Raw genomic sequence first — 26218 nt, 5'->3', positions numbered from 1 at the left:
TTCGGAAAACTCTGAGAACTTATAAGTTCCTATAAACCATGAATAACAAATTCGGACAATAGGAACAAACATATGTCCGAATTTAAACTATAACTTTCACCAAATTGTAATTTCAGTCCTTGAAGATTCAGCGTCTAGCATTTATCAATATTAGATGCATTTACAGACCCCCTTGATATATGCGGGATCTGCAAACTTCATCGAGTCTTCGAGAAGTCACTTTCTGCATTTATCGTCCTGAGGTGCATTTACAAGGCTATAGCAATGGATGCAATGAAGAAAGATGAAGGACCATCCATAGAAATACGAGGAAGATGCAGAAGCGATGGAGATGTACCTGAGAATGATGAAGAAGTGTTGGATGAGGCTAAGAAAAGTGTGCTAAGAAAAGTACTTTATTTATTATTTAAAATCAGTAGCAATTGGATTATAAAAGTGATTCGTGTTAAACAGAAAATCTGAGTTTTCTGATCAGGTTATAAAGTTCAAAATACTTTATTTATTATTTAAAATCAGTAGCAATTGGATTCGTGTTAACATACTATGTAGAACTCATTTTATGTCCGAAAAGGGTATATTCGGTATTTACCGAATCGAGGTCATAACCGTAGGTTATGAGCAGGTTAAAAATAATTAAAAATCTTTAAAAATCTCAAAATATTATTTTACATCAGTGTGTAAAAGGTTTGGTTTCGAAATTTGGGTTTAGATAGGCTTTATGCTAAGTGCGCCGTTTAATTACAAAAGTTTTCTTAATTGCGCTATTTAGCATAACTCCTATTCTGGACCTCGGATTGACATGAAATTTTAGGGACATGTTTAGAAATTAGTAACCAAGGTTATTGTCCTTTCACATGTCCAAAATTCTCGTTTTAAGGTCAAAAGGGCATTATGGTCAACTTTTAAGCATATAACGGAAATGTACAAACGACTCGGACAAACAACGAACCAGCCACAGAGGGTTATACCATCATGTAACCTGGTCCTAAGAGAGTCCTAAGGCATATCTAAATCATACTAAATTGGGTCAGAACTGAAGTCAAAGTAAAAGTCAAAGTTTTGCGACTTTCAGTTCCGAACCGGGTCTAAACAGAAAATTGTCGGATCAAACAAGCTTAGATCAGTTCTTAAGCTTATCACCAAGTTATATGAGTGACAAATAGGTCATACGCCTCCTACATTGCTACTTGTGCGTTAAATCGAAAATTTAGCTTCTGTTGACTTTTTATAAACAACTTTGACCCGACATTTGATCTAGTTAGAATGGGAATCAGAGGGTGCCCTTTTAAGGGTTTAAAGCCCACATGATTACCCACTTATAGCCACCTTTGATCCGACTAATCACTGGACCAATAATGATTTATCGCTAAGTCAACCGTTAATTACGACGGTTTGACTTCTAAGCTAAAACTAAGCGAAAACTCAATAAGGAAAGGTCAAGCATACTTACAAAGGTCCTATGCACGACTAGGGAAGCTTAGAAGGAGGTCTTGAGCTCCAGAAATGATCAGCAGATGAAGGAATGAATGAATGATCAAAGTGTGCAACAATGGGCTTTATATAGTGTTCATATCTTCATAGATTGTTGACAACAAGGTCTACCATTGATGTTTGATCACTAACAAGTGTCCCTAAATGTCTATGGGTTGTTTAGGCAGCTCTTGGAAGTGTTTTAAGGCCATAAATGTCATTTACATGGGCTGAACAGGCAACAAAACGATTTTCTGCATCTGGGCGTGTCAGGCGACCCGCGTAAGGGTCCTGCTTGGCTTTACGCGGCCCGCGTGAGCCTTCGGATCTGATTCCAAATCTTTTCATTAATTGCATGCTTGGCTCCTGGTTCTTCGAAAAGTCAACTTAACTTATCTCTTGCACTTTGACCCCTTCCAAATTACCTACAAGGGCCCCTAGACTTTTACCCATCATGTTAAGTCCTGGTTTACCTTGTTATTGCCCGAAAAAGTCTTAACTTTTGATGTTGACGCTTTTAACCCCTCGCATACGAATTTGATCATAACTTTCTCATACGGTAATGAAACTTTATGAGATTCTTACCGTGCATTCTAGTGAGCATAATTTACCCTTACAAAGCTTCGGGTTTGCTAAAAGGTCACTCAGAGGTATAACTTAAACATGTTGACACATTTAACCCCTGTAGTTTGTAATTTCTCACTTTCTTTCACAATTAGCTTCGTATGATCCATGAATCATTCGTTTAAGGGTATAAACATCATATAGGGATATTGTAGGGCATATTTATCCATTATTGACATTTTGAACCCTTGAATTCACATACTTTCTATGTTTGTCAACTTTAGTCCCTCTATAGTATTCATTGACTCGTTCAAGCTTATGACACGTGTCAATACATTATAGGACGCAAGTTTTCGAGGTGTTACATCCTCACCCCCTTAAAAGAAATCTCAACCTCGAGATTTGTTAATGTAAAGGAAGTATTTTTTTCTGTCTTATATTGGGCTTAATCTTCCCCAATACCTTTGAGCCTCTAAGGTACTCCAATTGACCTTTACAATATGTACATGTATCTTTTTGGGGCTTCTAATCCTGTCGATCCTTAATCGACACAGGATGCTTATCACATCATAAATTTGCATATCATTGTGTGATAGTGTTTCCTGACTTATTGGTGAAATACATCCTTTAGTCACTAGTGTGTAGTATATTGCGAGCTCCGCCAAGCTTCTTAAATAGGTTTTAGCTTATAAGCTACTTGATCTTGATACATTCGATTTCCTTCGAATGATTCTATATATATTCAGGGCTTAACTAGCCTGAAAATTTAACAATTTTGCACACCTTTCCTGGGTGATATCTCTTGTTGAACCTTATTCCTTACCAAGAATCTAGGAGGTTCGCTATTTTCCGTAATCCTTGATTTTCTGCCGAATATTGGCTTCTTACAGATGATTAGGGATTTGTATGATCTTATTTGTTGTTTCCAATGCAACTTTCCGATCCTGAATATTGAGCTTACCAATCTTTTGTCCCAACAATAGATGTTTAACATTCTACCTATACAAGGTCTCCAAAGGAGCAGCCTTGATGCTTATATATCAATCATTATAGAAAGCTTATCTTAAGGTGAGATGGTTATTCCAACCACTGCTTAATTAATTTCAGGGAATAGCTAATCCTTTTCATTAGTCGAACAAATCAACGATCCTGGGCAGTTGATGGAATTTCCTGATCAATGCCTATTTAGGGGTGCGGTAATAATGCATAAGCAGAATGAACCGTTTTACTTAATTAATTATACCGAACTCTCGGAATATTAAGTTAGGCTATATGAATCCTCTATTTCAAAACTTACTTTATCAGGGTTTTCGACCCTTTCCAATAATGGTACTAGCTGTCTTGGAGATTTCATAATAATGATGCAACCCTAAATGGGATATAAATCTCAACTCTACTCGCCTCTCGGGAGGTAAACAGGGTAGTCTCAGGAGAAGATAATCAAGGCACGAGGAGATTACAGAGATTTTCCGAATCTCAGGCTCCAGTTCATCCATCCTTGCTTGTGTCCAATGAGTGACTCATGTACGAGTCCACAAATTTAATCAAAGACACTTACTTGAAAAAAAAATTTCCATTTTATAGATATCCTCTTTGAATACTACTGGTTGACTTTGGTACCATATGATTATTTGAATATCCTTGCGGTTCCATGCATTAAACCCCCATACTGATCAGGCATGGAAGCAATCTATGGAACATATTAGGATACACAAATCCTCATATGGCGCTTTCGTCATACCATTTGGTATTCGAAATCAATGGAGATCAAAGGGATATGAATTTTATAGGATGTTGTACTTTATTTGGAGAGAGAGTACATTAGGACTTTATGATTGAAGATTTCTGACAGGAATAGAAGGAATAGTTCCTGTGAATTTTCTACCCGTAGGTTTTACCTTACGCTTAATATATAGGGTTTTTATGAAACGTTTTTAAAAGCTTGCTATACCTATCGTTTATGAAGGATTTATTGGTATCCGAACCAAAATAAAAACTCTTAGCATTTAAATTTCTGATAAAAAGTTAGGGAATGTACCTGACGCCATTATTTATGAACTAGCTCAGGTATTTAGGCGCTTTCATTCTTAGGCTTTCCTTCTTTAGCCGCATTTCCTTTGACATATTTAGGGCACGTGGTCTTGATGTGGCCTTTCTCATTACAGCCGAAGCAGACTGCATTCTCCATGTCCTTGCAGTCCAATTATGTTCCCCTGATTTGCAGATCCCACAAGCCCTTGGTTGTGATTGGGATTTTGGTTCGAACCTGCACTTTCCATAATGGTGTTTCTTACAGGTCTTGCATAGTGGTTTCTGGTTGGACTTTTGTTTGTTCTTCTTTATAGAGCTCTGGGAGTTATTTTCCTCCCTTTTCCTTTTTAGCTTATCTTTTGCATTTGAGCTATGAACAAGGTCCTCCTTATGAGTAAGGAAATGTGGTCCTAGATAAAATTTAGAGCGAGTAGCATGGGGCTCCTTGAACTTTTTCACAGCATCCTTCACAGCCTTCCCAACAACTGCGTTTATCATAGTTTGAAGAACATCTTCGGAAATTCTAAGGCTCACAATCGTAGTATCATTGGCATGTGTCGCATCATTCATAACACGATCAACCGCTGTCTTATCTGAGTTTGCCATAATCAATATTGATTCCTAACATCAATAAAACATTTCCTTAGTTGCAATCCAACAAATGCTATTCTTCATCCTGATGGCATCAACATATACTAACCATGGTATCTATAGACCATACAGGCTAATATAGTACTAACATTCTTAATGAATGTTATTTAATATATATTCATTATGTTTAGCCTAGGTCACGAAAGACCATCAATGGCATTTAAGGTTTGGACCTAATCCATCATCTTTTTGACAGGGGATCACAATGTCACATCTGTCTTTATTATATTGATGAATTTTGGATAGCTTGAAAGCTTGTCATCGGGGTATCAGAAAAGAGTAATTCCTAATAGATACAAATATCAATCTTAGATTTGTTGGAGCGTTTTCTTAAGTATCATCGGCAAATTTCCATCTCGAATTAAATGACCGGAGTCCTAAACAGGCAGAGACAACAGTTCTCAACAATTATTATTCATTATAGAATTATATATGCCAGTAGCAACTAATTTCTGCATAACTGCTTAATATGGAAAGGTACCTGCTATATATTTATCATACCGCACCATCTCCTGGGCGTTCAACCTGAAGAGTCGTACGTTTGTTCTCTTGGCCTCTTCGGGCTTCTTCGGATTTCTAGGGTAGTTAGTCTTGATATGCCCCTTCTCGTTGCAACCGTAGCAGGTTGCGTCCTTCAACTCCTTGTATTCCAAGGTTTGATGTTCCTTAGACTTGAAAATCCCACAAGGTAGAGGCTGAGATTCAAATCTGCATTTCCCGAGGTGGTATTTCTTACAGGTTTCGCACCTCGTCTTCTCACCCGACTGCTGGCTGTTTCTCTTAAACCAGGAACTCTTCTTATCCTCAGAGTTTCTCTTTGTCTTCTTACCGGAGCGATAAGAATCCTCATCCTCCCTTTTTCGTTTTCCATCCTTTGAGGCTCTAGCTGCCTTGTTTCTGACTACATCAAGTGTAAGAGATAGCGACAGGTCGGCCGCTGACCTGAACGTAGCAGGTCTCGATGCTTTCACACCTGCCTTTATTTCTGGGGCTAGACCCCCAATAAAGCGAGCTATACACTTTGGTTCCGGCGTGATTAAGTAAGGAACCAATCGAGACATAGTATTGAAACTTGTAAGGTATGCTTGACAATCTAAGTTCTCCATGACTAATGTCAAGAATTCAGTCTCTATTTTCTCAACTTCAAGTTGAGGACAGTAATTCTCTTTGATAAGAGCAACGAACTGATCCCAAGTCATGTTGTACAAAGGGGTCTTCCCCGTAGCTTGGATCAGTGACCTCCACCAAGCTAGGGCTTCCTTTGAAAGATTGTGAAATAAACTTCACAATTTCTTGCTCTGCACATCCACTGATGTCAACAACGGTGTCCATCTCATCGAGCCACGTCATGCAGTCGATGGCTCCCTTTTCTCGTGGGAAGTCTCTGGGCTTGTAGGAGACAAAATATTTATATGAGCAGGTCTTAACTGGTGCCTCTTGATAAAGCACCACCTGCCTAGACGGGACACTCCTTTGATTTGACGAGTTACGAACATCGTCTTCCTTTGACTCGTGTGATTTTGAAAGGGGCTTACTACGAGCCATAGATAGAGTCTTAGAGTGTGTATCACTTGATTCATCATACTGTCTATCGAGAGCTTGTGTAACGGCATTATCTATTAATGCCCGCAGTTCCGCACCAGTTATATTAACTCTGGGAGCATCATTATCCTCCCTCGGATGGCTGTTGACCTCATTCGATCCAGCCATGTAGCTTGATTGCTACATACATAATGACAATTATTTTACTCAAAGGGTATTTTGGAATCATCATTTTTGACGATTCATCAACCATGGTAATATGAACCATATTGGTTAATTTGTCAGTTATATTTAATTAGTATCTTCATTATAATTTATCCTAGTTATCAAACATTAAGGATATTAAAGTGGCACAGAAGGCCTAGTCACAAGGACCGTCTTACATTTATAAGCCATGACTTCAGAGAGTCTAGGCACTAAGGTTTAAACATGTTTCATTACCTTTTCTTGACAGAGAGTCAAAGACATCAACTGTATTTTGTCCCTTAGGACAATAAGTATGGCCCGTAGGCATTTCATCACTTATGGATGTTTATAATATGATCATCTTCATTTGATGATCTAAGCCATGATTCTAAATTACTAGGCTAGATAAGGGTTTGGAATTTCCCAATGTAAAGATGACAAGTGTAATTTTATCATATTACTGTTGTCAGGAGCGTTAACATGTTTTCGGATGTTAACAAGAATCTGAATCTCTTTTAAACAGGTTTTTCCATCATAGCTAGGTCTTTAATGACATTCAAGCTAGGCTTTACCCCTTTAAGATTTTTTTTTTCAATATATATTCTGGTAGATCAATTATGAAAAGGGATAAATATTTGATTTATTTGATATATTATATTCAAATGAAATGATAACAGGAGTATGTAATTGCCCTAACGGAACTTGAAAGGAAAGATGTTGTCCATGAAGGGATTAAAAAGATAAACATGTCCTTATAAGGACTTATTATAGATACGATCTTTAGCATAAGAAGTTTTCACTTTATCTCTGAATGTTTTCTCCCTGGATGTACGTTTTATCCTAGTTGCGGTACGAAGCTCAGCAGTTCTAGGCTCTGGATGAGGAGAAATTCAAATACAGCTTCTTCGCTTGGCGACGTATCCAATAAAAATTTGGAAGCAATAAGTTCCACATTAGAATTTAGAGTATTCCTATGTTAAGTCTAGACTTAGAAGTTTTTAAGGAGTGTGCTACTGTGTCATTGAGATTAAACACAAAAGGCTAGTGTTTAATTCACTCAATGTTGGCTCTAATACCAATCTGTCACACCCCGAATTTCCACGTATCACCGGTGGGCCCGGTGGGGAGTATCGTGACGTAATTGATGTCATCATAGTCAAACAACACAATATATAAATGCACAGGGGAAGCAAAAGATAAATATATTACATTCCGAATATAAAATAATGTCAAAGTATTACAACGGAAAGTAAAGGATCCACAGGCGGATCAAATAAAAGAAAACTGTTCAACAGACTTTAGGCATCTAGAACTTGCAAGATTCCTTATTAACGCCCTGAGCTTCCAGCCAATTACGTTCAGTACCTGTCACTTAACCCTTTTTGGAAAATACGTCAGTTTACACTGGTAAATACAATTAACCGACTCATTTGAAAAGGTTTAATAAAATTGATTTGAATGCACAAGGCACAACATATCTTTTATAACTTGGGACAATTATCTTTATAATGTTGTATACAGATTTACATGTTCGTTGTACGTTCAGGGCCCGATGTAGAAACAGAGTCAAGATTAAAAGACACGCCACAAGTATAGGCCCACCTAGAGTGAGATACCGTTTCCCTTATGCACTGTCAGGGGTATGCCTACACCTCGTGATAAGATGTGGCCATTTTATAATACAATGATGTCAGGGATATCCGGGACATGGTCAGTAACCCCTAAAGGCTTTTATTTCAAACAATACAGATTAAAGCGGGTTACCTCAATAATTTAATCACAATATGACTAAACATTCAATACCCGACCAAGCGGTATTATTATAACACCGTATCCCAAGCCCGTATAGGGAAAATAAGTTAAAAGTATTTACCTGAGCTAGCAAAAGCAATTTATACTCAGCCGTATATTCTAATCAGCAAGCACAAGTACTTCTACTGGGGCTCTCAATCTGGAATGAAGGTTTTATTAACCTATTAGATTCCTAACGGGTCTTATTTAAGTCGTAACTTAGACCGGTTAGTTTTAAGGAAAGGTTTACGGTTCAAAACGCATGATTAAGCGAAGACCGGATTGGAATGTGATTTAGACCCGACAAGTTTGGAGACTTGTATAATATGGGTAAACTAAACACATTCTGAATTTTGAGATAAAAATGATAAGGTTTGACCCGTTTCGGCTAATTTATGCAAACTAGTCACATAAACCGAACCGAACGCGCAGGAGGCGTATCGGGTAACCGTAAGAGTCTTATACAGGTTTCCTAAGTCAATATGCTCTAAATATGTTGTGATATCAGTAGGATATCTTCCATTTTGCCCAAAACGAGTTTAACCCCAATATACGCCCCGTAGGGGTATTTCGGTCATTTTAAAGATTATAAAGGCGATTTCCGGGTTAAACAGGAAATCTGAGTTTTCTGATCAGGTTATAAAGTTCAAAATACTTTATTTATTATTTAAAATCAGTAGCAATTGGATTCGTGTTAACATACTATGTAGAACTCATTTTATGTCCGAAAAGGGTATATTCGGTATTTACCGAATCGAGGTCATAACCGTAGGTTATGAGCAGGTTAAAAATAATTAAAAATCTTTAAAAATCTCAAAATATTATTTTACATCAGTGTGTAATAGGTTTGGTGTCGAAATTTGGGTTTAGATAGGCTTTATGCTAAGTGCGCCGTTTAATTACAAAAGTTTTATTAATTACGCTATTTAGCATAACTCCTATTCTGGACCTCGGATTGACATGAAATTTTAGGGACATGTTTAGAAATCAGTAACCAAGGTTATTGTCCTTTCACATGTCCAAAATTCTCGTTTTAAGGTCAAAAGGGCATTATGGTCAACTTTTAAGCATATAACGGAAATGTACAAACGACTCGGACAAACAACGAACCAGCCACAGAGGGTTATACCATCATGTAACCTGGTCCTAAGAGAGTCCTAAGGCATATCTAAATCATACTAAATTGGGTCAGAACTGAAGTCAAAGTAAAAGTCAAAGTTTTGCGACTTTCAGTTCCGAACCAGGTCTAAACAGAAAATTGTCGGATCAAACAAGCTTAGATCAATTCTTAAGCTTATCACCAAGTTATATGAGTGACAAATTAGGTCATACGCCTCCTACATTGCTAGTTATGCGTTAAATCGAAAATTTAGCTTCTGTTGACTTTTTATAAACAACTTTGACCCGACATTTGATCTAGTTAGAATGGGAATCAGAGGGTGCCCTTTTAAGGGTTTAAAGCCCACATGATTACCCACTTATAGCCACCTTTGATCCGACTAATCACTGGACCAATAATGATTTATCGCTAAGTCAACCGTTAATTACGACGGTTTGACTTCTAAGCTAAAACTAAGCGAAAACTCAATAAGGAAAGGTCAAGCATACTTACAAAGGTCCTATGCACGACTAGGGAAGCGTAGAAGGAGGTCTTGAGCTCCAGAAATGATCAGCAGATGAAGGAATGAATGAATGATCAAAGTGTGCAACAATGGGCTTTATATAGTGTTCATATCTTCATAGATTGTTGACAACAAGGTCTACCATTGATGTTTGATCACTAACAAGTGTCCCTAAATGTCTAGGGGTTGTTTAGGAAGCTCTTGGAAGTGTTTTAAGGCCATAAATGTCGTTTACATGGGCTGAACAGGCAATAAAACGATTTTCTGCATCTGGGCGTGTCAGGCGTGTGACACCTGTGTCATCGCGACCATCAAACAAATACCAAGCCGATGAAGTATTGTATTTCATACTTGGGATCTTGTATAAATATGTGTATCTTTTGCACATATCAATTCTTGTTCAATTTCAAACTCTACAACGTTTTCTAGAGAATTATACGCAAACTGGTGCGTAAACGTACTCAGTTTAATGCAACAAATACTCTGGAACACCATCATATACTTAACATACCTTAAATAACCTTTACATAACTTAGAAATAAGTTTTAAAGGCTTTGGTATGGCAAAACCAAGTTAATTCGCTTACAGGGACTAAACTTGAGAAACTGCGAAAGTATGTCAATTTGAACTGTAACAAACATTCCGGAACATGACCATAAGTTAAACATACCATAAATATCCTTTACATAGCTTAGAAATAGGCTTTGAGGGGTTTGGTATGCTAAAACAAACTTTTGGATCATTCAGGGGCTAAAAGTGTCAAAAAGTGCACAAGTTTGCACTTTCGCGCATAACTTACGTTCTGAATACATCCGGACATCCAAAAATCTATGTAAGCATTAAAATATTATGCCTTAGTTCTTGGCATGAGAAAAATCCATTCGTCGCGTCATTTGGATCGTTTTTCGCACTTATGCGCATTCCGTCGTAATTAACCGAACATCGCGATCGTACGGCCAAACGAACCAACATCCGACATATTTTTGAGCATGTTTCATGTCCACAATGTTTAGACATCATTTTAGGGCCTTAAAGTTGGCTTTACGGGCCTTAGAAGTGTTGGAAATGGCTTAAATATGCAACAGGGACTAAAACTGTCATTTCTGAAAGTTGTGCTGATCAGACAAGGCCAGGCGGCCCGCCTGAGTTTTGTGTATATCCTGACGCGGGTTGCGTGAGCCCTGCAGATGCAGAAACTCGTTTTTTTGATGATTTTGGCCTTTCAATCACTCCAAAGGGCAATGCCCTTTCACAATCTCTGGAGTTAGGGTCATTATATGATGCCACAACATCTTGACAAGTGTACGGATTAGATCGTGGCACGATATTCAAGAAACGATCCTAATGGTCTTGCTTTTCCTATAAATACCCCCCCCATTTGTGTTAAAACCCACAAAACTGATCAAAGAGCTCTAAGTTGATGCCATTGCTTCATACCTGAGCTCCTGGATCAAGTTTAGCTTTCGGGGACCCTTCGTAAGTGTTCTTTCGTTCTTTTAATCGCTTTCTAGTGCTGAAGTCAAACTTTGTTTGACTTTCTGCGTTGACCAGCTTATGGTCAAAACGAAGTTCGTTGGAACTTCATAACGTGAGCGTGATCACGATGGTTATAGTCCGTAGTGACTATACCTACTGATTACCACGTTATCTAGGCTCAGTGACGAGTCGTAGTTTCGGCCAAAATACGCATTCTTGTGTATTTTGTAACCAAACTACTCGTGAGTATCAAAACCGTTTGTTTTGATACCAAACCTGTTTTCTAAACTTAGTTAAGCATGTTCTAACATGCTTAGCTCGTCACTTTTAGTGTAGTGCTTATATAGGGTCGTAAGGTAAGCGATCTAAACCATCGCTTATACTTTCGAACCCAACCCATTTGGTCGATCATTAGGATCCGACCAAACACATTAGGTGACCATAGCTGTAACCTTCCGAGGTTATACCTTATGGTCACGATGTTAGGCGTTCCAAACGCGTTCTACGCGAACGACGCGTTAAGGTAGCATAAACTACCTAAACGGGTCGTAATGGGTCGTAAGCACTTAGGTTAGGTTTCATTTTAGTATAAAGGCTTTGTTAAACCATATTACACGAGTCTCCATATTCGTTTGGTTTACGAACCTGCATACTATCCGATCCTTCCGATTTTGGTCTGGTATATTAATATAGCTACCTATTAGGTGCCGTTTGATATCCGTGATCTCTACAATTATTTGGTTGTTATACAAGAACTACAAAGCAATCTCAGGTGAGTACATAGAACCCCATCTATCAAATGCTTTCAAGGTGTCTATGTGAATACATAGACCCCTATTTTACTGTTTTCCAAACATTTTGGGGTAAAACACATGTGCCTACTTGTTACTTTCATGCTTTCCATGTTTTCACATCATATACCTGCTATGTTCGTTAGTACATTATAGTACATGATTTCATTACATTTCATGCTATGTATGCCCATTGTGTGCGTACTTAGTACATTGCTTTACATTACATTTCATGCTATGTATGCCCATTGTGTGCGTACTTAGTACATTGTTTCACATTACATTTCATGCTATTTATACCCATTGAGTGCATACTTAGTACAATTGTTTACATCACATGCTTTCATTTTGGTATGGCATTTGGTTTGTTTAACATGGAACAATACATTCATTAACATTAGCTACGCCGTTCGTTAGTAGGTAGTGGTACCATAGGAACTGACAACTCCCGTTCCGGACATCCTAGGTTGGTTTGGATGAAAGGAATGACCGAATTCGATACACATAACTTAGATAAACCTTTAATTTGTTTAAGGGTTTATCGCCACAGTCTCAAGGCTTGGATGTATGCATTTTCACAATACCGCATAAATGTTTGTATCAGTATAGCATGCATTTGTTCCACAAAATATAACTTTGATTTAAACCATGTTTTACTTCAATACCTTGTTTTTACATATGGTTTAGTTGATATATTTCACTTACCATACATGATATATTTTGGGTACACATTACATGATCTACATTAAACATAAACATTTTGACATTGATATACACATTTGGTGGTTTGCATTGAACATAGACATTTCGATATGGTTTACACAATAACACTTGACAGTTGATTTATACATGAACAATTTACATGGTGGTTGGTTTGGGTAAATGGTTTGAGTAACGTGGCGTATGTAATATGATACAAACATGGTGGATACGCCGCTGGTACTTCCTATATATAAATGTTTGTATAATATTACCTATCGTAGCATTATTTAAATCATTTCAGTATAGACATGTTACCTTTTTCACAAATAACATATTCTTCACAAGACATTGTTTTACAAACAAACTTATCTTATACAAACTCATTTTTACTCTCATTTAACCTTACATTTTATTTATACATATCATCTAATCTTATCTTTTCTCATATGATTTACAAGACTAAACAATTTACAAGGTTCATGACTGACTGTTATTAAACGTTTTCTTTAAACTCAAGTCATGAATCCCATTTTCACAAAACCTATGTATCTCACAGGCATTTTTATGCTGACGTACCTATTTTCACATGTGTTTTTAGGAGATGATGCATAGGACTTAACAAGACACACTTAGGCGGACCTGTGCGTTAGTGACTTAAAACGAGACAAGAACTAGTTAATTTATATTATGTACTCTTTGGTTCTTGTTTAAACAATGTAAACTTTCATGTTTGATTAATAAAACGAAACTTCATCTGCCATGGATTTGAAACAATTAATTCTGGACGTTTTCGCCACGATTTGTATGTTCTTCGTGGTCGGAGTGTGACAAGGCGACCCGCGTAAGGGTCCTCCTTGGCTTTACACGGCCCGCGTGAACCTTCGGATCTGATTCCAAATCTTTTCATTAATTGCATGCTTGGCTCCTGGTTCTTCGAAAGGTCAACTTAACTTATCTCTTGCACTTTGACCCCTTCCAAATTACCTACAAGGGCCCCTAGACTTTTACCCATCATGTTAAGTCCTGGTTTACCTTGTTATTACCCGAAAAAGTCTTAACTTTTGATGTTGACGCTTTTAACCCCTCGCATACGAATTTGATCATAACTTTCTCATACGGTAATGAAACTTTATGAAATTCTTACCGTGCATTCTAGTGAGCATAATTTACCCTTACAAAGCTTCAGGTTTGCTAAAAGGTCAGTCAGAGGTATAACTTAAACATGTTGACACATTTAACCCCTGTAGTTTGTAATTTCTCACTTTCTTTCACAATTAGCTTCGTATGATCCATGAATCATTCGTTTAAGGGTATAAACATCATGTAAGGATATTGTAGGGCATATTTATCCATTATTGACATTTTGAACCCTTGAATTCACAGACTTTCTATGTTTGTCAACTTTAGTCCCTCTATAGTATTCATTGACTCGTTCAAGCTTATGACACGTGTCAATACATTATAGGATGCAAATTTTCGAGGTGTTACAACTATTGTCACTATTATTATTAATATTATTATTATTATTATTATTATTATTATTATTATTATTATTATTATTATTATTATTATTATTATTATTGTTATTGTTATTGTTATTGTTATTATTGTTATTGTTGTTGTTGTTGTTATTGGTGTTGTTGTTATTATTGTTGTTGTTGTTGTTGTTGTTGTTGCTGCTGTTGTTGTTGTTGTTGCTGTTGTTGTTGTTGTTGTTGCTGTTGCTGTTGTTGTTGCTGTTGTTGTTGTTGTTGCTGCTGTTGTTGTTGTTGCTGTTGTTGTTGTTGTTGTTGTTGTTGTTGTTGTTGCTGTTGATGTTGCTGTTGCTGATGCTGTTGCTGCTGCTGCTGCTGCTGTTGCTGTTGCTGTTGCTGCTGCTTCTGTTGCTGTTGCTGTTGCTGTTGTTGTTGCTGTTGCTGTTGTTGTTGCTGTTGTTGTTGTTGTTGTTGTTGTAAAAACTATATAAGTATTGTCAATATTATAATTATTATTATTCTAATTGTTAAAATTATTATAATTATTATAATTATTATAATTATTATTATTGTTAAAATTATATAACTATTGTTAATATTATTATTATTATTATTATTATTATTATTATTATTATTATTCTTGTTATTATTGTTAAATTATAACTATTATTATTATTGTTATTATTATTATTATTATTATTATTATTATTATTATCATTATTATTATTATTGATGTTGTTGTTGTTGTTGTTATTGTTATTGTTAAAATTATATCTATTGTCAATATTATAATTATTACTGTTGTTAAAATTATTATTGTTAATATTCGTATTGTTGTTAAAATACGTATTATTGTTAATTAATTATTAATATTATTATTAATAACATAACTATTTTTTAGCGTTTCATGTCTCTAACTGATTTGAAGAATTGGGTACAAGCAACGGGAAAGGAGAATAGTTACGTAATTGTTAACCGCCGATCGAAAAATATTGGTGGTAGTACGGGGATGGTATGGCTTATGTGCGACCGTAGTGGTGAGCACTGTAGTAAAGAAACAGTTAGGAAAGTTGGTAGCAAAAAAATTGGTTGTCCATTTTCATTACTCGCTATCCGGGACGTGACGAATGACACGTGGGAGATAAAAGTGGACAATGTGAACCATAACCACGAACCTACGATGAGTCTGTTGGGTGATGCCTATGTGCGAAGATTTAGTGAAGTCAAATACAAGCTAGTGGAGCAGCTAACTGCTCAAAACATGGAGCCACGTAACATATTTCAAAACCTAAGAAAGCAGTTCCCGATAGCCTGCATGTTCAGAAAGACGTGCAAAATGCGGTACAAAAAATAAGCGTCACTGATGGACGGAAAGACTCCTATGCAGGCACTTGAAAGCGTGCTGCATGAAAACCGATTCATTTACGACACCCGACAGGAACCCAAAACAGATGTCGTAATAGAGCTTTTCTTTGTTCATCCTCATTCAATCACTATGTGGCGTGCATTCCCACACGTGCTATTAATCGACGCGACCTACAAAGCAAACATCTACAACATTCCATTTTTCTAGGTTGTGGGTTTGACGTCGACCAATAAGTCTTTTTGTATCGCACATGCCGTTATTTGCAAAGAACGAAGGGATAACTTTGTGTGGGTGCTTGAGCGGATCAAGTCAATGTTGCATGAATGTATGATGCCGCGTGTGATAGTAACGGATAGAGAGCTAGCCCTAATTAACGCGTGTGCTAAAGTATTCCCGAACGCGTCTAGGTTTCTATGTCGGTTTCACATCGAACAAAATATATGTAAACATTGCAAGCAAGGGTTCAATAAATTAGATAGGGAGAAATTTCTATCGTATTGGCGGAGAGTGTGCGACTCTGCTTCAGAGCCCATGTACAAGTACAACTTGGACAAATTGTATAACCGACTCGTGGTTGCCAACCGGGAAAGTAAGTGTTCCTTCAACAAATGACTCACTCAATCTATTATATTTTACACACGCTTTTACATTTCATTATTTTATTTTTGCAGGGGTCTTTAATTATGTCTACGAAAACTGGCTCAAATACTATAAAGAAATGTTCGTTTGTGCGTTGACTAATAAGTGTCGCAACTTTGGTCAGCGCACCACCAACAGAGTTGAGAGCCAACACGCAAACTTAAAAAGATACCTTACGCGTGGGAGTTCATTGGAGCGAATAGCAAGATGCGTCATTGATATAGTTGAAACTCAATTAGGGGAAATACAAAAAAAGTTTAACCGAAAGCATTGAAAAATGATGAACCACCATAGATACCCACTGTTGGACAACCTACATGGAAAGGTTTCCCATACAGCACTTGATTTGCTGGAAGGAGAGCTAACGAGGAAGTTGGAGGTGTTGCGGAAACTTAACGCATCATGTCGTTTCCATATATGGCTTAGTTGTGGGTTATTGTGTGCTTGTAGGCTGGAAAAGTACAAACGTACAGGTAAAAAATATTTAACCTACAAACCTTTTGTTATTTAGTACGATTTAGCTGTTTCTCACACCGTATTGACTTAACTGTGCAGAGCGTAAGATACAACTCGACGATGTAGATGTATTCTGGCATAAGCTTGACTTACTACCATGTAAACTGGTAGATGAGGAAGTCGATGTTGTAGCAGAGCTCAACATTGTGCAACAATAATTAGAGTCGTAATCCCCCGATTCGAAAAAAAAAAGTTTGCGTTCAAAGATAATAGCGGTATTAACCCCGAAATCGTCAACTAAGAAACCACCGATTGTCCAGCAAAATACTCGCGGTCGGCCTACATCAAATAAAGTACAACAAAGGCTAGATGAAGCTGCGAGGTTAGACGAAGCTGCGAGAAACAACTCCTATGGCGAGGACAACAAAGTATATACCGCTTCCCCAAAACATAGGTACGATTTACCCCGACAGAACTCATACGTATCGTCAGAGGGATCTCGTGGAACTGGTTAGGTTGTAAAGTCTGAAAAACCTAAAATGCAATGAAACCGTTCAACGAGTTCTAAAAAGAAGGAGACGCGGGATGATCATGGTTTTCCATTAATAAAGGGGGACAAGGACTTGTTAACCATTATGAGGTTTAAGCATCAAATTCCATCAAAGTTTCACTCTTACATATCGCGTATACAAGATGTGACCCCAGACGGTCATTGTGGGTACAGGTCTGTGGCTGTCGGGTTAGGTTTTGGGGAATACGTATGGCCCTGTATTCGAAGTGATTTACTACTGGAGATTGACCATAACGAGCCGCTATGGAAGCATGTATTCGAAAGATATGACGAAGGAGACTTTAAACGAATACGTAACAGCATCTCTTGGCATTCAGTGCAACGGTGCCCTCCAAGTCACTGGATGGAAATGACCCACGTAGGGCTTCTCCTAGCGCAAAGGTATAATATCGTCCTCCATGTGCTCAGCATCGAAGGGAACTATACCTTCTTCCCGTTAACGGATGCCCCTGTAGATCCACGACCTCAAGCAATAACGCTCGTACATGTTTACGGGGGACACTTCATACATGCTAAGTTGGAAAGAGACTACCCCATGCCTACAGTGAGCCCATTGTGGTCGACACATCGAAGAATAGTTGCGAAATAGTGGGAAGAAATTTATAGACCGCGGTTACTGCACTACTACGAGATAATCAACCCTAAATCAAACTCAGACAAAGACAAAGACCCGAGTTTACATGTTATCGAAGATTAAGCGGAAACTTGTATTTTTGTGAATTGTAGAATTTTTATAATTTATAAAATTTATATCATTTTTAATTTTTATAATTCATAATATTTGTATCAATTTTATTTTTATAATTCATAATATTTTATTATTTTAAATTTTTATAATTCATAATATTTGTATTATTTTTAATTTTTATAATTTATATTTGTATTATTTACCAATAATATAGTTTTTATAAATAAACATGGAAATACCCCAAAATACACACAATAAATTTTCTTTTTTTATAAATAAACAAAGGAATACAAAAAAAAATACAAAAATGGACTTTTATATACGCTGCGTATAGATCCCTACGCAGCGTATGAAACGAAAATGACACAACTACCCCTGTATTTGGCTTCGTATAGCCTCAAAACAAGGGTAAATTGGTAAAAAGATACTTTATATACGCATCGTATAGAGCCATACGATGCGTATACAAATGGCGGACAAATTCCCCCCAAATCAATCTTTAACAATTTAAATATGTTAAATTACCATTTTACCCCTGTATTTTGTCTATACGATGCTAGATACAAGGGTATAAAGGTCATTTGATAACCTTTATATACATTGCGTATGGCCCCATACGCAGCATAGATAAAGGTCAGAAAATGTCCTTTATACCCTTGTATCCAGGCTTCGTATAGGCTATACAGAAGGGTATAAAGGACATTTTTTGACCTTTATATGCCCTACGTATAGGGCCATACGCAGCGTATATAAAGGTTCGTATAGGCTATACAGAAGGGTATAAAGGACATTTTCCGACCATTATATGCCCTACGTATAAGGCCATACGCAGCGTATATAAAGGTTAGAAAATGACCTTTATACCCTTGTATCCAGCATCGTATAGAAAAATTACAGGGGTAAAATGGTAATTTGACAAGTCAAACATGCTTTTTTGACTGTAGAAAGTTTTCTACTATGCGTATGGATCGATACGCATCCTGATTTAAAACAAATCATCTCCTACGCATGTCAGTTCTTCCCCAAAATAAAAAACACACACATACGGCTGCAATACGAAGGTGATTACGTATATCGACCGTACACGACGCAAAATTGAAGCATAAATCAGGTAATTATTCAACCTATTTCACAAATTTTGATTTTTTTTTTGTATTTAGTTCGTAATTTACTTGGTTTTTTAGGGAAATTAGGGTTTATAGTTATTGGATTAGGTTACAGGCATTTGTTTATACAAAGGGGTAGACAGTTAGTTGTTTAGCGGTAGACAGTTAGTTGATCGGAAATGGGCCATAAATTTTTCTCACATGTTATTAATCCCTGCATATTAGGATATAAAAATAATAGATTAGATACTTTTGTATATTTAGATTCGATACATATCATGTATATTTAGAGATAATTGTGTACTGATTTAAGGTTATCTCCTACCAAAAATAGTGGAGAGCCTTTTGTATTTATAGGGCATTATCATCAATGAGAAGGCAATCGATTTACCCTAAACTTTCATGGTATCATTGCGCGAGTTCTGATCCCCTAACCATTCTCTTATCTTTTCCCTCTGCTTCCGATCCCATGTTCTTCGATATCCCCTATTCTTCTCAACTATGTCTTCTCAACTTCACCCTGCAGTCACCATCTCCAATATCCGCACCCTTATTCCTGTCACCCTAGACATTGAAAACGGCCACTATACGACATGGTCGGAACTTTTTAAAATCCAGTGTAAATCTTTTCAGGTCTATGATCATCTACAACCCCGGGTTACTGATACTTCTTCTTCATCTACTACTTCATCGGACAAAGAAAAGGACAAAGAAAAAGGTCAAGCGCCAGTCGAAAGCTGGGAATGACTGGACTCAATTGTGCTTCAATGGATTTATGGTAGAATATCTTCCGATCTCCTGCACACGATTATGATGCCTGGACCGCACTAGCGAATTTATTTCAAGACAACAAAGCTTCTCGAACAATCGACCTCAATAACCGTTTTGCCAGCACCCTCCTTGATCAGTTCCCATCCATGACCGCCTACTGTCAAGCCATGAAGGTAATCTATGATCAGCTCACAAACATCGGTTCTCCGATTACAGATGAACAGCTTGTGCTGCAAATTCTGACTGGACTCACGGAGCAATATGAGAGTGTCGTACTCATTATTCAACAAACTAAACCTCTGCCCACTTTTTATGAGACTCGATCCCAATTCTGTATGGCAGAAACCAGGAAGATAAACCAGGCCAAACAGGTCGCTCACATCGCTGGTACGGCTCTAGCAGCCACCGCCGACAGCAGCTCCTCCCACAAACCTGACACTAGGTCTGAGTCAGAACGGGGACGTGGTCGTGGCCGTGGTAGAGGCCACGAAAGAGGCAGGAACTCGTCTTCTCGAGGACGTGGTGGCTGGAATTCATCCGGGTACACTACGTGACGCGGCAGTTGGAACTCTTCGAACAATACTGTGCCGCCTCCACAGTTCCCTTGGATGCCCTTTTCTTCTCCTCATTGGGCCGGCCCACATCAGCAAAACTGGGCTCCTTGGATGCCTCCCCCATGTCCTTATCCCACGGCTCCCAAACAAAACCGTGCTAGCCCAGGTGTCTTGGGCCCTAGACCAGCCCAGAACTGTGTAGCAAGTCAGGCCTCTTTGTAAGATGGATACACTTCATCGGATTTGACTCAGGCCCTCTATCACATGGCACTTCATCAGCCCGATCCAAATTGGACAATGGACACAGGTGCATCAGATCACATGACTTTCATTAATTTTCCGTCTTTATTTAATAGTTGCATATCTCGTAATATTGTAGTCGGCAACGGCAAAACCATACCCCTCATTGGACAAGAAAACCAAACCTTACCCCCACCCTTCCCACCTTTTAAATTAAATAATGTCCTTTATGCACCATCGTTAATCAAAAACCTACTTTCGGTCCGTCGTTTCACAAAAGACAATCATGTTTCTATAGAATTTGACCCTTTTGGTTTTATTGTGAAGGATCACAAGACAAGGACTCCTATCCTACCATGCAATAGTTCTGGTGATCTCTACACGCTGGATCCCACACAAGTGTCCAAGTTCACCTCCCCATCTACCTTCACTGCTGTGTCTCAGGATCTTTGGCATCAACGCCTTGGCCACCCTGGCTCAAATTTATTGCATTCCCTTAAAAACTCTAGTTTTATTGATTGTAATAACACAAAAACTAAATTATGTCAGTCTTGTGTTTTTGGTAAGAATGTTCGTCTTCCGTTTATTGATTCGGTTAATTCTACTTATTTACCTTTTGATATCATACATAGTGATTTATGGACTTCACCAATACTTAGTAGTGCTGGACACTATTATTATATACTATTTCTAGATGACTTTACCAATTTCTTATGGACATTTCCCATTAGTCAAAAATCACAAGTCTTCTCAACTTTTCAAAACTTTGCTACCTATATTACCACCCAATTTGAGCGTAACATCAAACAATTTCAATGTGATAATGGCAAAGAATATGTAAACGCTCAATTTAACCAATTCTGTCATTCTCATGGCATGAAATTCAGATTTTCCTGCCCACATACATCATCTCAAAATGGTAAAGCCGAGCGAAAAATTCGAACAATTAATAACTTATTAGAACCCTTCTTGCCCAATCCTCTATGTCTAATATTTATTGGCATCACGCTCTCGAAGTAGCCACTTATCTACTTAGCATCCTTCCCAACAAACTTCTAAACTACCAATCCCCTACCCAATATCTCTACCTCACCCAACCCACATATACACATCTTCGTGTCTTTGGTTGCTTATGTTATCCTCTAATCCCCCACACCACCATCAATAAACTTGAGCATCAGTCCATGCTTTGTGTTTTTCTTGGATACCCCCCAATCATCGAGGATACAAATGTCTTGATCTTTCTACCAACAAAATTCTCATCAATCGTCATGTTATCTTTGATGAAACCACTTTTCCCTTCTCCACTTCTCCACAAAAATCCCTCTCTTCATACGATTTTCTATCCAATCATATTCATCCTACCTACTGGACTCATGTTTCCTCATTCCCCACTTCATCCAACCCGGCCCAAACCCCATCACCGATTTCTCCGTCCTCACCCACCTATACACACTCAACTCCTCCCCCTCCACGGCCCGACAGCCCTCCCCATACACCTCCACAGCCCAACAACCCTCCTTCCAAACTACCCATTAACCAAACCTATTCTCGTTGGCCCAAAACTAAACCAAACCCAATACCCTCACCACCCCCACCTCCTGTCGTGCCTACTCAACCAGTGACTGGCTGTACCATACGTACTCGTTCTATGGACGGCATCTCAAGACCCAAACAACACTTTAATCTCACCGCATCTCTCGTCACTCCCTTACCTAAAACCCCCACCGAAGCCTTGTCTAAACCGGATTGGTACAATGCCATGACTACTGAGTTTAATGCACTTATTAATGAACGTGATCTGTAGCATGTGGTTATTTCGCCACAAATATCGATCGGATGGCACACTGGAGCGATATAAAGCTCGCTTAGTTTGTGATGGCAGTACTCAGCAGAGCAGGTAGGCATTGACTGTGGGGAGACGTTTAGTCCGGTTGTTAAGCCGACCACTATTCGGACCGTCTTAACCCTAGCTTTATCTCAATCATGGCCCATACATCAGTTGGATGATACCAATGCCTTCCTACATGGCAACATTAGCGAAACAGTTTATATGTATCAACCCATGGGCTTTCGTCATCGCCAGTATCCGGATCACGTTTGTTTATTAAAGAGATCACTATACGGTTTAAAACAGGCGCCCCGAGCATGGTACCAGCGATTTACGGATTTTGTATTGTCCATTGGTTTTCAACAGAGTAAGTGTGACAACTCGTTATTTATATATCATCAGGGTTCTCACATGGCTTATTTACTTATTTATGTTGATGATATTATTCTTCCCACGTCACATGATACTCTACGAGCTACTCTTATACATCAGCTGGCAGCCGAATTTGACATGAAGGATCTTGGACCACTGAGTCATTTTTTGGGGATTAATGTAACACCACAGCCTGATACTATGTTCTTGTCACAGCAATCATATGCGTTAGATATTATTGATCGGGACGGTATGTCATCCTGCAAGTCGGTTGCTACTCCAGTGGACACAAAACCTAAACTTAGTGCTTCTTCAAGTGAACCTTTTGAGGTCCCTACGTTATATCGTAGTCTGGCTGGTGCACTTCAGTATCTTACGTTCACCAGACCTGATATTAGCTATGCAATTTGTTGGGATTGAACCCTAACAAAGGAACAGATAATTAAAGCCAAAACTGGATCAGGGCAGTGGATCCAGAATAAGCAAATGTTATGTAATAAAGTCTCTCCCCTTGAAAGTGATTACAACATCTGATGACCTCCAATCTACTGATCATTACAAACTGCTGATCAAGTCAAAGACTGGTGAAAGACTAAAGCTCTGTTGTTCAATCTACTGCTATGGGTCAAGCTCTGCTGGATATGTTAAGTACTGCTGGGTTCACATCAGTGGAAGTATGCAGCAGCAGTTTAGATTGTCTTTATGAAATGTAATGTATAACAGTTTTTAGTATAGCAGTACTTGTATAGATCAGATGTTAGAGTTTGTTAGGAGGTTAGATGTCATTTTCATGGTGACGTCAGCAAAGATGCCTCAGTGGTTTGTCCGTGCCTATAAACAGAACAGTACCCTGTGCTGTTCTATTAGCTCTTCACCATCTTCTTCCTGTATGAACAAATCACTGAGCTCAGGCTAAGGGGGACTTTGTTGCATACATGCAATTGTAATCGGTGTTTGGAATAAATTTAAGCATTCGGTTCATTGTTGAAAATGTGTGTTGAAAGCAATTCCCCTGTTTGATTGTGAAAAGTTTGTTTCCATTTATATTCCGCTGCACTACTCATTCATTGTTCATCTTAATTCAAACATAAATCACAATCAAAACCAAACTCAGATCCTAACAATTGGTATCAGAGCTCGGACAGTCAAATTTGATTTAACAATCATTTTGACATAAATAGTTCAGTTCAAAATCATTGATACTGATAGTTTGTTCGTCTTGTTGAAAAACAGTGTAAGGTTTAATCACCATCAAAGTTGATTAATCAGTGCCTGTAAAACAACCAGGATGACGTCACAATCACAAGATGAAAAGAATAACATTGGCTCTCTTTTCAAACCACCCATGCTTAAACGTAATGAATACAACATCTAGGAGAGAAGGATGGGTCACATCCTTGCTCAACAGAATACTGGATGTTGGAGATCTGTTGTTTTTGGACCACATGTTCCCATGGTGCCAAGTGTTGAGGAATCAAAGAAGTTCGAACCTAAAAAACCTGAAAATTATACTGAAACTGATTTCCAAATGTTCGAACTTGATGCCAAAGCATTTAGCATCATTGCATCTGCATTACCCAATGAAATCTATGCTGGACTGTTACATTGTAACAGTGCCAAAGAGCTATGGGATGCATTGAAGGAACAGTTTGGGGGAACGGATGAAGTTATTGAAAATAATAGGGAAATTCTGAATCAGCAGTATGAAACCTTTTGTCACATCAAGGGTGAATCATTGACCCAACAGTTTGAGCGATTTAGCTATCTCATTAGTGAGCTAAGACTTGTTAAAGTTACATTTCCTAATTCAACACAAAATAGCAGGTTTCTTAGATCACTACCTGAAAAATGGGATACAATTGCTTTTGTAACTAGAAATTCAGCTGAGTTCAAAGATCTGACCCTGACCCAACTTCATGGTAGACTCCTGATCTATGAAAGGGAGTTAAACCAGAAAAAGAAGTTGCAAGAGTCTGGCAAAGTTGCTGGTGATTATTCATTTGGCAGCACAACTCTTTTTGGTCTGGAAGAATCTTGTAGCAGTAGTAAGGATCAGAGTTTTGATCACTTTATTAATATAACAGCTGGTGGAAATTTTAACAACTCTGATTCTCACTCTGCAAATTATGCTTTTACTGCAAATTGTGAAAACCAGATGTCAGATAATTTGTGTTTTGAACTAAATGATTTGCAACACTTTGATCCCACTGACTTAGAAGAGATGGACATTTTGCATCAATTGGCTCTGCTTAGTGTAAGAACAAGCAAATTCTATAAAAGAACAGGGAGAAAATTCCCAGGGTTACATGGGAATTTAAGGGTGGGGTTGGATAAACCAAAACTGAAGTGCTACAAGTGCAATAGGCTAGGTCATTTTGCTAGGGAGTGCAGGAGTCAAACCACTAGTCCAATAATAACTTATCCCAGCTCAAACCCTAGACCACAACATCAAAGCACTGTGTAATATACCCAATATACCCCTGCAGCACATGTTAACACTGCTCACTATGCTGCAACCCCTGTGCCTGTGCATTATGTTCAAACCACTGTTCCACAAATTCAGTATGTTCAAGCCCCTATCCATCAGGCACAAGTGCAACCTGTTGCACCTCAACAAGCTGCTCCAACAGCAGTACAACCAGATCAGCAAAGCTTTTTCACCCAAGGCTTTGTTGACTGGAGCAGCATGCCTGATGAGCTTAGTGATGAAAATTTTGCACTCTATGCTTCTAATGATAATCTTAATGGCGAATTTTGTTTGATGGTATTAGAGTCAATACCAGAAGGGGTAGAAACTGAAGGTGAACAGCTAAGTGCTGAAACAGTGGATGAAGTGGCTGAAGTAGTGGTTACTGCAGTTGCTGGTGAACTACTGCTGGGAGAAAATTCAGAAACCCTGATTGAACCACTGTCTGATCCCTGTTCCAAAGAAGACAAAGAAGAAGAGGAAGAGAAGAGAGCTGATGAAGAAGGTGATCATCAATGTGATTGTGCCATGATGGCTGCTGCTAAGGTATCACCTCAAGTTCTTGAAAAACTGTGTTCAGACAAATGTATTATTGCATTTGCTAACATTAAAGATGTAAATGAAAACCTTAGGGATAAAGTCTTATCTGATGAAGTCAAATTTGAAAAGTCATTAAAAGAACTTAAAAACAAATTGGCTAAAAAGACAAAGAAATCAGCAGTCTCAAAGAAGAGCAAAGCATAACCAAGACTCAACTCCAAACTATGGTAGAAAAATACCAAGTTTGTAAAAAGGAATTGGAATCAACGCAAATCACTTGTGAAAAATGGGTGGAGTCTTGCAAAGGTTATGAGGT

General features: G+C 38.1%; 3 protein-coding genes across 3 annotated transcripts; all 3 read left to right on the top strand.

Annotated features, from left to right (window-relative positions):
- The first annotated feature begins 15664 nt into the window (after window positions 1-15664).
- LOC110893464 (PKS-NRPS hybrid synthetase CHGG_01239-like) lies at window positions 15665-16580 on the top strand. The gene is made up of 3 exons (XM_022140572.1): window positions 15665-15757; window positions 15875-16256; window positions 16339-16580. Exons 1-3 carry the CDS (start codon window positions 15665-15667, stop codon window positions 16578-16580), a joined length of 717 nt encoding a protein of 238 aa, XP_021996264.1.
- A 3048-nt stretch (window positions 16581-19628) lies between these two features.
- On the top strand, window positions 19629-20452 carry LOC110893457. Its single transcript, XM_022140566.1, has 2 exons — window positions 19629-19856; window positions 19910-20452. Exons 1-2 carry the CDS (start codon window positions 19629-19631, stop codon window positions 20450-20452), a joined length of 771 nt encoding a protein of 256 aa, XP_021996258.1.
- Window positions 20453-22934: 2482 nt separating this feature from the next.
- On the top strand, window positions 22935-23315 carry LOC110893452 (uncharacterized mitochondrial protein AtMg00810-like). Its single transcript, XM_022140560.1, has one exon. It carries the CDS (start codon window positions 22935-22937, stop codon window positions 23313-23315), a length of 381 nt encoding a protein of 126 aa, XP_021996252.1.
- Window positions 23316-26218: the final 2903 nt, after the last annotated feature.

The sequence above is a fragment of the Helianthus annuus genome, chromosome 2 (assembly GCF_002127325.2).
Source record: "Helianthus annuus cultivar XRQ/B chromosome 2, HanXRQr2.0-SUNRISE, whole genome shotgun sequence".
Taxonomy (NCBI): Eukaryota; Viridiplantae; Streptophyta; class Magnoliopsida; order Asterales; family Asteraceae; genus Helianthus; species Helianthus annuus.
This window is presented reverse-complemented; position numbering and strand designations above follow the sequence as displayed.

Excerpts from the sequence above, each read along its gene's own strand:
- LOC110893452 (XM_022140560.1), top strand. The coding sequence starts at position 22,935 with ATGGCTTATTTACTTATTTATGTTGATGATATTATTCTTCCCACGTCA.
- LOC110893464 (XM_022140572.1), top strand. The coding sequence starts at position 15,665 with ATGGACGGAAAGACTCCTATGCAGGCACTTGAAAGCGTGCTGCATGAA. Across the intron at positions 15,758-15,874 it reads AGGAACCCAAAACAGATGTC|GTTGTGGGTTTGACGTCGAC; the intron begins GTAATAGAGCTT and ends CCATTTTTCTAG. Across the intron at positions 16,257-16,338 it reads CGTGGTTGCCAACCGGGAAA|GGGTCTTTAATTATGTCTAC; the intron begins GTAAGTGTTCCT and ends TTATTTTTGCAG.
- LOC110893457 (XM_022140566.1), top strand. The coding sequence starts at position 19,629 with ATGTCTTCTCAACTTCACCCTGCAGTCACCATCTCCAATATCCGCACC. Across the intron at positions 19,857-19,909 it reads AAGAAAAAGGTCAAGCGCCA|AATATCTTCCGATCTCCTGC; the intron begins GTCGAAAGCTGG and ends GATTTATGGTAG.